The following is an 11,444-nucleotide window of genomic DNA, read 5'->3' on the forward strand; positions in this document are numbered from 1 at the left end:
ACCACTGGGCCTTGCAAACCAACACTGCTCGTGTGTGGCGCTCGTGGGGAGTTTTGAGAAATGTTTCAAAAATAAATGTCTGCAAAGAGGTCTCCATTTTGAATTAAATGTACTTCATATCTGGTGATTTTGCATCAATTCCAAGATATTATTCAAGTAAATATCTGTAACAAGCTTTGCAAAAAAAGTTGAGAAATGTGATTAATCGTGATTACTCATGGAATAGTGATTAGTTAAAAAAAAAATCACTTTACATTTTAATGATTACTAAAGTTTCTTGGCAATATTACAATCTTTTTATAGTAAATTAATTTTTCTTTGTCAAATATGCTACTATACTGTAGCTGGTAAAGATTTTTAACTATATATTGTGGGCTTTATAAATGTTAAATATTGGAACTGCTTTTTTTTGGTCTGATCAAAATTCAAGCAAAATGACATGGGAAAAGAAGGCAATGCATTTGCAAACAGGCTGAGATCTAAGGGTTGCATCACTTTATTTCATCTACAGAACAGAAATGTGTTAAAGGGAACAAATCACAAACATGAAATGGTCATAGAATGCTTTGCCGCAGAGAAAACATGAATTGGGGAGGATGTCGGCGGTTCTACTTCTGGACAGGCATTAGGTCATCAATACCCTCTTCCATCTCAAGCCTCTTCTCCATCTCCACCAGTACCTTTATGGCATCAACTACCACCTGCACTAGCTGCACCTCCGTGAAGCCCAGTCTGTCAGTGTTGGAGATGTCAAAGACTCCACTTTCCTCCTCAGTGTCCACCCCACCTGGTGACAAATGATATTTGAGAATTTTATAGGCTGACTAGAAGCAGCATAATTTTGACCAAAGAAGACAGAATACCAATTGCGCGTTTCTCAAGCCTCAGCCTTTTAAGAACTTCCTCGAACTCAGGTCGTTTGCTCAGGTTGGGCAGCTTCACGTGCACACCAGCGCGTAGACCAGTGCCCAGGTTGGACGGGCAAGTCAAGATGTAGCCCAAATGGTCATTCCTAATGAATTCAAGCTCTTTCTCCTTCAGCTGGGATTCAACCTAATAAGGACAAGTGCGATGAAATCAAAAGTCAACATCTGTATTATGGTTGTCTTGAGTTGGTGATCAAACCTCTTGAATTCCGCTGCAGAAGCGAGTAAACGCTGCCTTCATGTTGCCACCTTTCTCAATGGAAATCACTTTTAGATGCTCCTCTTCATTCACCCACACCAAGAAGGTATTGTCATCATTTTGCCTTTCAAGAGAAGGCATGTATTTGACTTGTGTTTTATTGACTGGAAGTTGAATGAGCTGCTGCGTGTCTTACCAGACGCCTCTGCCATCAGGCCAGTCACGGGCCATCCCTGAGGCAACAAGCAGAGGACACACTGGCTTTTCAAACAGCAAGTGATCATCGATCATCTGCTGCTGCTCCGCTTCTGAAAGGCTCTTCAATGGCAAGTATCTCCCCTTCAGGTCTCCAGTTAGTGATCCTAGAACTGCAGAAAAAAAAATGTACACACCCAACATATGTCAACAAGCGGCTAAAAACCATTACCTTCGATGGCAAGCTGCTCGAGAAGACGTCTCTCTCCACGGGTGCAATATGGCGGCAAGCAGAAGGTGCGAATGTTGCGACCCGCTCTGACCCGGGAAATCAGAACATAGTTGGGGTCGAGGTCGTCGCCCCCCTTCGAGGTAAAAGACATTACTCTCACAGCACAAATCCATACAGGGTGTCTATTAGGATAGACTTCTGCCGTACCGCAAGGCTGTCGGGGTTGAAGTCACTCGTGTGAACGTCTGTTGGCTTATAACCTCCATGTTTATTCTCAATGACAAGATCCAGCAGTTCTTTGAAGACTTCATATGACTCCTCATCACCCGCCACACAGCCCATAGTCATTGTGAACGGGTTACCTGCACTCATAAATACAGAATTGACAGGCCGACCGGTGATAACTTCACCAAATTGGACCAGAATGGAACACTCTGTCTCAGAATCAACATTAACTTTTTACCTGGATTATCCACGCCTGTCTGGATGACACGGTCAATAGTGAAGCCATAAGGGGTTTTCCGCTCACTCAGTGTTTTGTACAGGTCCAGTGTTAAGTACTTGGCCATGTAGTTGTTATGCATAGTGAGATCTGGAAAGTCCTTCTCAGGTGAAAGCTTCTTCAATTTAAGTTTACCAGGCATCAGGCTGTTGATGGAACCACCCTTTTCCAGCTTCTTTTCCATCTCCACCAGCAATTTAACACCATCGACCACAATCTGGACAAGCTGCACCTCAGAGAATCCCAGTCTGTCAGCATTTGAGATGTCGAAGATTCCATCCACAGCAGCTGTATCCACACCACCTGACAGACAAATATCTCAGTATATTTTGGCAACCCAGCAGCCAAAGAAAATTTTCTGTACCTGTTCCACGTTTTTGGAGCCTCAACTTCTTGAGAACCTCCTCAAATTTAGGGTGCTTGCTCATGTTTGGAAGTTTTACATGAACACCAGCACGCAGACCAGTACCCAGGTTGGATGGGCAAGTCAGGATATAGCCTAGATGCTCATTCCACATGAAGGCCTCGCCTTTCTCCTTAATCACAGCCTCAAGCTAAACAGGACCAAGTTATCAGGTTATCAGAATATTGTGCAATGATCCACCCATATCCCTCTTAATCAACAATGTTCGTTCATCTACAAACCTCTTTGAGTCCGGTGCAAAAGCGAGTGAACACATCCTTCATGTTGCCACCTTTCTCCATAGAAATTACTCGCAGATGGTCTTCCTCGTTTACCCACACCAGGAATGTTTTGTTGTCATTGTGCCTTTTGAAAGGAGACATAATTTGTGTATCTTCCTAAATCTGCAACATTGGGGCAATATGCATGCAAATACGCCAAGAGTCCCTTACCAGATGCCTCTGCCGTCAGGCCAGTCACGGGCCATCCCGGAGGCTATGAGCAGAGGGGACACTGGTTTGTCAAACAGGAAGTGGTCATTGATTAGCTGCTGCTGCTCCTCCTCAGTCATTTTCTTCAAGGCATAGTATTTCCCTTGCAGTTCTCCAGTCAGTGTATCTAGGGCTGCAGAAGCACCAAACCAGTTTTAGTTATGTCCACTGTCATTATTAAATGACAGTCATGTTTCCACTGGCTCTACATGAGCTTTACCTCCAATACAAAGCTTCTCCAAAGCACGCCTTTCTCCTCGGGTGCAGAGTGGCGGCAGGCAGAAACCACGGATGCTGCGGCCTGTTCTGACTCGGCAGCTCAGAACATAGTTTGAGTCAAGGTTGGTGTCCCCCTGAAGAGGCAACAGATATTCACTTTTCTGTAATGCAAATCAATTGTCCATTTAAGATGGGCCAGTTAAAACGCTGCTTTACCCTCAGGTGGTCAGGGTTGAGGTCAGTCTTGTGCATATCCCCTGGTTTGTATCCTCCATGTCTGTCCTGAATCACAAGGTCCATCAAGTCTTTGAAGACGTGGTATGACTCCTCATCTCCAGCCACACAGCCCACAGTCATGATAAAGGGGTGACCTACACACATTTTAGAGTAAAATGGAAGACATGGGGCACAGGGACAGAATGTCAAATGCAGAATTCTCTCAACCCAGGGCACTGTACCTGGATTATCCACGCCTGTCTGAATAACATCATCTATGGTGAAGCCATTGGGGGTACAACGCTGCCTCAGCGTCTTGTACATGTCCAAGCTTAAGAATTTGGCAATGTGGTTGTTGTGCTGACTGAGATCTGGGAACTCTTCCTCTGCAGAAAACACATTCAGCTGAAGGTCGGCTGGCATGAGGTCATCAATTGACTCCTCCTTCTCTAGCCTTTTCTCCATTTCCACTAGCAGCTTGATGCCATCGACCACCATCTGGACCAGCTGCACCTCAGAGAAACCCAGCCTGTCTGCATTTGAGATGTCAAAGACCCCATCCACAGCATCTGTATCCACGCCACCTGATAAAACAGTTCTGTATTTAACATCTTATTCTTGAAAAAAATACTTTAAACATAAGTCATTTGCATGTACCAGTTCCACGTTTCTGGAGCCTCAACCTTCTAAGAACCTCTTCAAACTCAGGATGTTTGCTCATGTTTGGTAGCTTCACATGCACACCAGCACGTAGACCAGTACCCAGGTTGGATGGACATGTCAGGATGTAGCCAAGGTGCTCATTCCACATGAATGCTTCACCTTTCTGCTTAATCGAGGACTCAATCTAAAAACAGACATTAGGTCATCACAAAATGGGTTCAACATAAACATGATTCCTCCATTTCTAAAAAGAAAAAAAAAACCTCTGTGAGTCCGCTGCAGAAGCGAGTGAACACTTCTTTCATATTGTTGTCTTTTTGCATGGAGATCACTCGCAAATGGTCTTCCTCATTCACCCACACTAAGAATGTCTTGTTTTCATTGTGCCTTTAAAGGAAGCATTAATGATAGCATATTCTCAGGTGAAATTGAGCCACAAAATTCACATGCTGCGTCCTACCAGATGCCTCTGCCGTCAGGCCAGTCACGGGCCATCCCTGACGCCAGCAGTAGCGGGGACACTGGCTTGTCAAACAGCAAGTGGTCATCAATCAGCTGCTGCTGCTCCTCTTCAGTCATGTTCTTCAAGGCATAGTATTTTCCCTGCAAGTCTCCACTCAGAGAGTCCAGGGCTGAGATTGGGAAAAGCACTATTAATATTCTCTACCTGGTGCAACCGCACATCAGAAGCATGACTTGCATTCTGCTCAAGTTTACATTGATCTTGACCACAGATTTAGTACCTTCAACAGAAAGCTTCTCAATAGCACGTCTCTCTCCTCGGCTACACAGTGGCGGCAAGCAGAAACCACGGATGCTGCGGCCTGTTCGGACTCGGGAGCTCAGAACATAATCTGGGTCCAAATCATCGCCCCCCTGAAACATAAAAAAGTCAGTTGTTTCTCTGTAGTACAAATACTGTCAGTGTGAAGCATTGCTTGACCTTCAGATTGTCTGGGTTGAGATCAGTCTTGTGATTGTCTTTGGCTTTGTAACCTCTATGTCTGTCTTCAATCACAAGGTCTAGCAGCTCTCTGAAGACCTCATATGATTCCTCATCCCCAGCCACACACCCAACAGTCATTATGAATGGATGACCTGGACAGCCATTTTATTGTGAAAACAACCCTCAAATCACAGTCAATAAGGTGCCAATTTTCAGGTTGATATTACTCTACCTGGATTATCCACGCCTGTCTGGATGACATCATCGATGGTGAAGCCATTGGGGGTCGTACGATCTTTCAGCTTCTTATACATGTCCAAAGTTAGTATTTTGGCCATATGGTTGTTGTGCTTGCTGAGATCTGGGAACTCGTCTTTAGCTGTCAGTCCCTTAAGCTCAATGTTGCTGGGCATCAGGTCATCAATCGACTCGTCCATTGCAAGCCTCTTTTCCATCTCTACCAGCACTCTGATTCCGTCAACCACCATCTGGACTAGTTTCACCTCAGAGTAACCCAGCCTGTCAATGTTTGAGATGTCAAACACTCCATCCATCACAGCTGTGTCCCCACCACCTGATGAACAAATGAGCTCTTGGTGAAATTTATGGTCCATAGATTTGTATAAGGCACTCAAGCTGCTTTAGCACCTTTAAGTTTTGGTGTGGAAGTCAAACATTAGTTCAGGATTTATGATTTACCTGAACCCGTTCCACATTTATGCAGCCTCAGTCTCTTAAGAACCTCATCAAACTCTGGGTGCTTGCTCATGTTTGGCAACTTTACATGAACACTAGCACGCAGACCGGTTCCCAGATTGGATGGGCAAGTCGGGATGAAGCCATGGTGTTCATTCCACATGTATACATGACCTTTCTTCTTGAACAAAGACTCCATCTAAACAGGATCAGGTCATCACAATAAATCATCAAATCCCCCAATCACCTAAATATGATTATTTTAAAAACTACAAAACCTCCGCGAGTCCATCACAAAAGCGAGTGAACACTTCCTTCATGTTGCCTCCTTTTTGCATTGAGATCACCCTCATGTGGTCCTTTTCGTTCACCCACACCAGGAATGTCTTGTATTCGTTATACCTTCGAATTAAAATCGCATCAATTAAGATGCCTTTGAATTGTCCAACAACTGTTCCAGATGAATAAACTGTCTCACCAGATGCCTCTGCCATCAGGCCAGTCACGGGCCATCCCTGAGGCCAGTAGCAGAGGGGACACTGGCTTTTCAAACAAGAAGTGGTCATAAATCATCTGCTGCTGTTCAGCTTCCATCATGTCCTTTAAGGCGTAGTATTTCCCCTGTAGATCTCCGGTCAGTGACTCGAGAACTGCGAGAGCACCAGAAGATCATTTTCTGTTCCATACCAATAATGACTACTGATGGTTGAAATCTTCTCTCATTACCTTCAATGGAAAGCTTCTCCACCGCACGTCTTTCTCCTCGGCTGCAATGTGGTGGCAGGCAGAAGCCACGGATGTTGCGACCGGTACGGACACGGGAGCTCAGAACATAGTTGGGGTCGAGGTCCTCACCCCCCTATGGAGTAATAAATAAATGAGAACAATGTCTAACTAATCAAGGTCATAGTCCTTACCTTTAGTTTTTCTGGGTTGAGTTCAGTCTTTTGCTTGTCAGTTGCTTTGTAACCCTCATGTCTGTCCTGAATTACAAGGTTCATCATGTCTTTGTAGACCTCATAGGACTCCTCATCTCCAGCCACACACCCCACCGTCATGATAAAAGGGTCACCTGCACGTATTAACATTGCGTAATATGACCAATAACGTCAAGCGTTACATGCTGATTGACAGTCATTTGATTGTTATGGTAGCTACCAGAATTGTCCACGCCTGTCTGAATGACACCATCTATGGTGAAGTCGTTGGATGTAGTTCGCTCCCTCAGTTTTTTGTACATGTCCAGGGATAAGTGCTTAGCCATGTAGTTGTTGTGCTGACTAAGATCAGGAAACTCCTCCTCAGCTGACAGCTTCTTTCGTTCAGGCTGAGGCTTTTCCTCTGGTTCTTTTGAGATACTAAACAGAAATTGTTTGCAAGAGTGAGACCAAAACTAGACTTCAAAGCTAATTTGGTTATTTGGTCTTACCTCTGGACACTAGGCATGAGGTTGTCAATGGGCTCGTCTATCTCCAGTCTCTTCTCCATTTCTACCAGCACCTTGACCCCATCAATCACCATCTGCACCAACTCCACCTCCGAGAAGCCCAGTCTGTCAGAATTCGAGATGTCAAAGACTCCATCCACGGCATCAGTGTCCACACCACCTATTCGACACATGACAAGCTCCTATTTTATTTCAGTGCTTTGTTTGTTTTACTTCCACTTCGATGACACATTTTTCAGAAATATACCAGTTCCACGCTTCTGGAGCCTCAGCCGCTTAAGAACTTCCTCAAACTCGGGATGTTGGCTCATGTTTGGAAGCTTTACGTGTACACCAGCACGCAGACCGGTGCCCAAGTTGGATGGGCAAGTCAGAATGTAGCCAAGGTGGTCATTCCACATGAATTCCTCTTCTTTTTCTTTGAACAAAGACTCCAACTGAAAAACATCAAGCTGATTAGTTATCCGTTGGCATTAAGAATCCTTTTGCGCTTGCCTAACCACCAAATCCATTGAAACAGATAATTGATTCAGAAAAACCTCTTTAAGTCCGGTGCAAAAGCGAGTGAACACTTCCTTCATGTTGCCGCCTTTCTGCATGGAGATCACTCGTAAATGATCCTCCTCGTTCACCCAAACCAGGAATGTCTTGTCGTCATTGTGCCTTTACAGGAAGACAGCATGATTAACGTCTCACCAATTTTAGTACAGCTCTCGGGTGAAGATATTAACCTACTCACCAGATCCCTCGGCCGTCAGGCCAGTCACGGGCCATCCCTGATGCCAACAGTAGAGGGGACACTGGCTTGTCAAACAGCATGTGGTCATCAATCAGCTGCTGTTGCTCCTCTTCAGTCATGTTCTTCAAAGCGTAGTATTTTCCTTGCAGTTCGCCACTTAGGGAATCCAGGGCTGCCAAGGTTAACACTCAGCCTATTACAATGATTCTATCACCCGTACCCACCTTAGACACCTCTCCAAAAGCACTGAAAGTGACATCAATTTGACTAACACATCATGTGATTTTTAAAATAGCACCTTGGACCCATTTTTCATCTGAGCCGAAGTGTTGGAACAGGTGATTATTACATAGATTGTTAATGTAAATGCGTTTGAATTTGCCAGGGGCACCTATCAAAGCAACCCCCCCACCCTAACCAAGATGCTCTAATAATTTTTCAACAAAGACAAAAAGTTCATTGAAATGATACTTATGGACCACATTTTTTCAGTCACTTGTGATTTTGATTTCATTTACTTAAATTCCCATAATTTTAGACAAATATGTAATTACACCTAAATCATGAAAAGGCCAAAGGTTCAAGAATCAAATAGCTTGACACCGGCTCATTACCTTCAACGGAAATCCTCTCCACAGCACGTCTCTCTCCTCGACTGCAGTGTGGCGGCAAGCAATAACCGCGAATGCTTCGGCCTGTTCGCACACGAGTGCTCAGAACATAGTTGGGGTCGAGGTCATCGCCCCCCTTAGAGGCAGAAAAATATTTACACAGTAAAATTAACAAAAAAAAACCATTCAATTTAGCTCCAGGTAAAATTAATTTGTACCTTCAAGTGTTCGGGATCGAGGTCTGTCTTGTGGATGTCCGATGGTCTGTAACCTCCATGTCTTTCCTGGATCACAAGATCCATCAAGTCCTTGAAGACTTCGTACGACTCCTCATCTCCAGCCACACAGCCCACCGTCATGATAAAGGGGTGACCTGCGCTCATCAAAGTCATCATGCAAAATATCTCACATAGCTCATCGTAGTGAATCAAAATATTGTACCTGGATTATCCACTCCAGTCTGAATGACATCATCAATGGTGAAGCCATTGGGGGTACACTTCCCCCTCATCTTGTTGTACATGTCCATAGTTAACAACTTGCCCATGTGGTTGTTGTGCTCACTCAGATTGGGGAAGTCATCCTGCACTGACCGCTCCCCCAGCTGAAGGTTGGCCATTTCATCAGAGCTAGATAAAATACAAGAGCGGGACGACATTTGTTCAGTTGGATTAACGTACACCCAACCAAAACTTCCCCAAATTTAACATTGATGGAACAGAACTTTTTAACATTTTCTTGTGACATTTTGTTCATTATTTTTTGGGCGATGCCCTAGGTTTCAGGCGGTAACTAAATTTTAGCAGGCTTAAGATTGTCATCTTGGTAGAACAAGAAAAAGATGAAAGCAGCAATAATCAGAATTCTGTCATTTCTGCCTAATAGTTAAATGCTTTACATTTCAAATACTATAAACAGGTATAAGGGGCTCCATCAACCAAGAACAGTTCTTCAGTGTGCTCAGGTTCGGAATTGTTATAACATGCATTTATTTAATACTTAAAATGAGATTTACGTCAAATGTGTTTTCTCGTTCAGTTAAAATTGTTGAGCCCCATACTGGGTGACCACTTTGAAGACGAGGAAGACACCGCAAAATATCGCAAGATGAAGAGCTCAATATATAGTTGTAGTTATCTACTTCATAATCTTAAATTTCAAGTGAATAATGACTGGACATTTTCTATGCGTCTGACTTACACTTGTTCAACAGTGTCTGACATGTTTCCGTCTTCACAGATCCAGCACTAGTAATAGACTAAGAACTGTTCAGTTTTCGGAGATGTGCGAAAGCCTGCGCAGAAAGAGTTATCCTGCTGAATGTGTCAAAACACATTGCTCAGAGTGTGTTCCAACCTATATAGCCCCAACGTCAGCGCCACGAGCTGTTCCACAAACGTGACAGCCCTGCCACGTGTGTGAGCATTCAAAGACGTCGTGTGCTCCACGTTCGCTTTGTGCAAAAACACTTGCTCCGGCAACGCGTCATTTTCCTATTCGTGACGCAGGCTTGAACTCGTATGAAAAAGATGACGCGCAACACAATCAACTTTGGTTGTCAACAATGAAATGTATTGTTTTCCGTGTGACTTGCTTCAACTTGTATTTTGTCTGACTCGAAATCCTCAACACGTAACTGTTTGATGAAAAAAATACATTCTCGAGCTGCCGCCCACACATTCGGGGCGTGAACGAATTACTCTGAGAAGCAGTGATGAGAACATTGTGGCAACTATTTCCAAAATATGAAAATGCTGTATTGACTACTTGCGAGTGGCAAGGATCTCGCAAGACAATGCTTACATTTGAGTTCATTTCAAACACCAGGGGACAACACCCTGTTACTTACAGACGCACAGATGTTTTGTGGACAACTTTAGTAATGGATGCGTGCTTTAATAGTTTTGAAATATTTTATCAGCGTCGATTGGAATTGTTTATGCTTTTGCAAGAGGATTATTATAATTTGCACATTTACTTATGTTAGCCCCTGAGAATTTGATAAAGGTTAACCGTGGCATCATGTCGAATTTGTCCTCTTTTATGTGTATATGTTTAAAATATCTTTTTGAGATCCTGCAACCTTGACCCCCGAATGCCATTATATTCCTATACTTGACGCAACATATAGTCACGATGAAAACTTTTGGATAGTTCCTCTCCTCTTCCAATGCGTGGCATCTTGATGCGGCTGTTATTCCGACACAAAGATCACATTATGTTGATCTTGGCTCTGTGAACACCTCTCCCTTGACCTCCCCCGTGTACCAACAAAAACGTTAGAGCTAATAACATGAATGCAGAGGCCACAAATGTGGACAAGGACAACATAAGTAGCCCACTGGCCTGTTCAGCTCACCAGTGATGGGATATTGTTATTTTCAAGGAAGTATGCAGAATGTGAATATATTTTGAATATGTAACTACAGGCAGACATTTACAAGAAAAAGATGATGCATTTATGTATCTGTTTATTTACCCTTTATTTATTTATCATATATTTATTGATTCTTATGAGAAATCCACTATTAGTTGTGTCTTCACATAAATTTAAATGGTTACTTATTAAAGTTATAATCCCAGTCAAAAGTTTGCAAACACCCTCTAATTCTGTTTTTCATTATTTTAAAATTTGCTGAATTGAAAGACTTATTTGGTAAACGAAAATGTTAACCAAAACACAATGTTCAAAGGAGGCACCTTTTGCCCAGATAACAGCTTTGCACAGATATTTGTATCACAGTCAGCTTTATGATGTGGATGATACTTCGCAGGCCACATAAAATGAGGTCGCAGGCCAGATCTGGCCCCTGGGCCTTGAGTTTGACACCTGTGGTCTAAGTTATCAATACAATGCAATACATCCCACATAATTTGTTACAGCTGTTGTGAAATATTTATAAAGCGTTTTCGCAGCAACTGTAGCTGTAACAAATTATGTTGGAATTGAATGTTCCGA

General features: G+C 43.4%; 2 protein-coding genes across 2 annotated transcripts; both read right to left on the reverse strand.

Annotated features, from left to right (window-relative positions):
• Nucleotides 1-608: 608 nt before the first annotated feature.
• On the reverse strand, nt 609-6,952 carry LOC148343474 (creatine kinase, flagellar-like). The gene is made up of 25 exons (XM_088297213.1): nt 6,847-6,952; nt 6,606-6,760; nt 6,415-6,547; nt 6,167-6,338; nt 5,967-6,090; nt 5,698-5,887; nt 5,225-5,566; nt 4,990-5,144; nt 4,790-4,922; nt 4,507-4,678; nt 4,310-4,433; nt 4,041-4,230; nt 3,626-3,967; nt 3,384-3,538; nt 3,169-3,301; nt 2,910-3,081; nt 2,700-2,823; nt 2,419-2,608; nt 2,016-2,357; nt 1,760-1,914; nt 1,553-1,685; nt 1,322-1,493; nt 1,126-1,249; nt 864-1,053; nt 609-787 (listed from the first exon to the last, which is right to left on the reverse strand). Exons 1-25 carry the CDS (start codon nt 6,950-6,952, stop codon nt 609-611), a joined length of 4,407 nt encoding a protein of 1,468 aa, XP_088153339.1.
• Nucleotides 6,953-7,113: 161 nt separating this feature from the next.
• Nucleotides 7,114-9,708, reverse strand: LOC148343475 (creatine kinase, testis isozyme-like). The gene is made up of 8 exons (XM_088297330.1): nt 9,686-9,708; nt 8,927-9,114; nt 8,704-8,858; nt 8,489-8,621; nt 7,875-8,046; nt 7,675-7,798; nt 7,383-7,572; nt 7,114-7,295 (listed from the first exon to the last, which is right to left on the reverse strand). The coding sequence occupies exons 1-8, from the start codon at nt 9,706-9,708 to the stop codon at nt 7,114-7,116; spliced, it is 1,167 nt and encodes a 388-aa protein (XP_088153456.1).
• Nucleotides 9,709-11,444: the final 1,736 nt, after the last annotated feature.

Source organism: Idiotropiscis lumnitzeri, chromosome 1 (genome assembly GCF_059441095.1).
Source record: "Idiotropiscis lumnitzeri isolate Australia: NSW breed Sydney's pygmy pipehorse chromosome 1, RoL_Ilum_1.0, whole genome shotgun sequence".
Lineage (NCBI taxonomy): Eukaryota > Metazoa > Chordata > Actinopteri > Syngnathiformes > Syngnathidae > Idiotropiscis > Idiotropiscis lumnitzeri.

What these genes read in the sequence shown, in the direction of transcription:
- LOC148343474 (XM_088297213.1), bottom strand. Translation starts at nt 6,952, where the DNA reads ATGGCTAAGCACTTATCCCTGGACATGTACAAAAAACTGAGGGAGCGA. An exon ending in TGAGAAGCTTTCTGTTGAAG is followed by an intron (nt 4,679 to 4,789) that starts GTACTAAATCTG and finishes TCCCAATCTCAG; the next exon opens with CCCTGGACTCTCTGAGTGGA. An exon ending in GCTCCAGAAACGTGGAACTG is followed by an intron (nt 3,968 to 4,040) that starts GTACATGCAAAT and finishes CTGTTTTATCAG; the next exon opens with GTGGCGTGGATACAGATGCT.
- LOC148343475 (XM_088297330.1), bottom strand. Translation starts at nt 9,708, where the DNA reads ATGTCAGACACTGTTGAACAAGT. An exon ending in TCGATCCCGAACACTTGAAG is followed by an intron (nt 8,622 to 8,703) that starts GTACAAATTAAT and finishes TCTGCCTCTAAG; the next exon opens with GGGGGCGATGACCTCGACCC. An exon ending in CCTGACGGCCGAGGGATCTG is followed by an intron (nt 7,799 to 7,874) that starts GTGAGTAGGTTA and finishes CTTCCTGTAAAG; the next exon opens with GCACAATGACGACAAGACAT.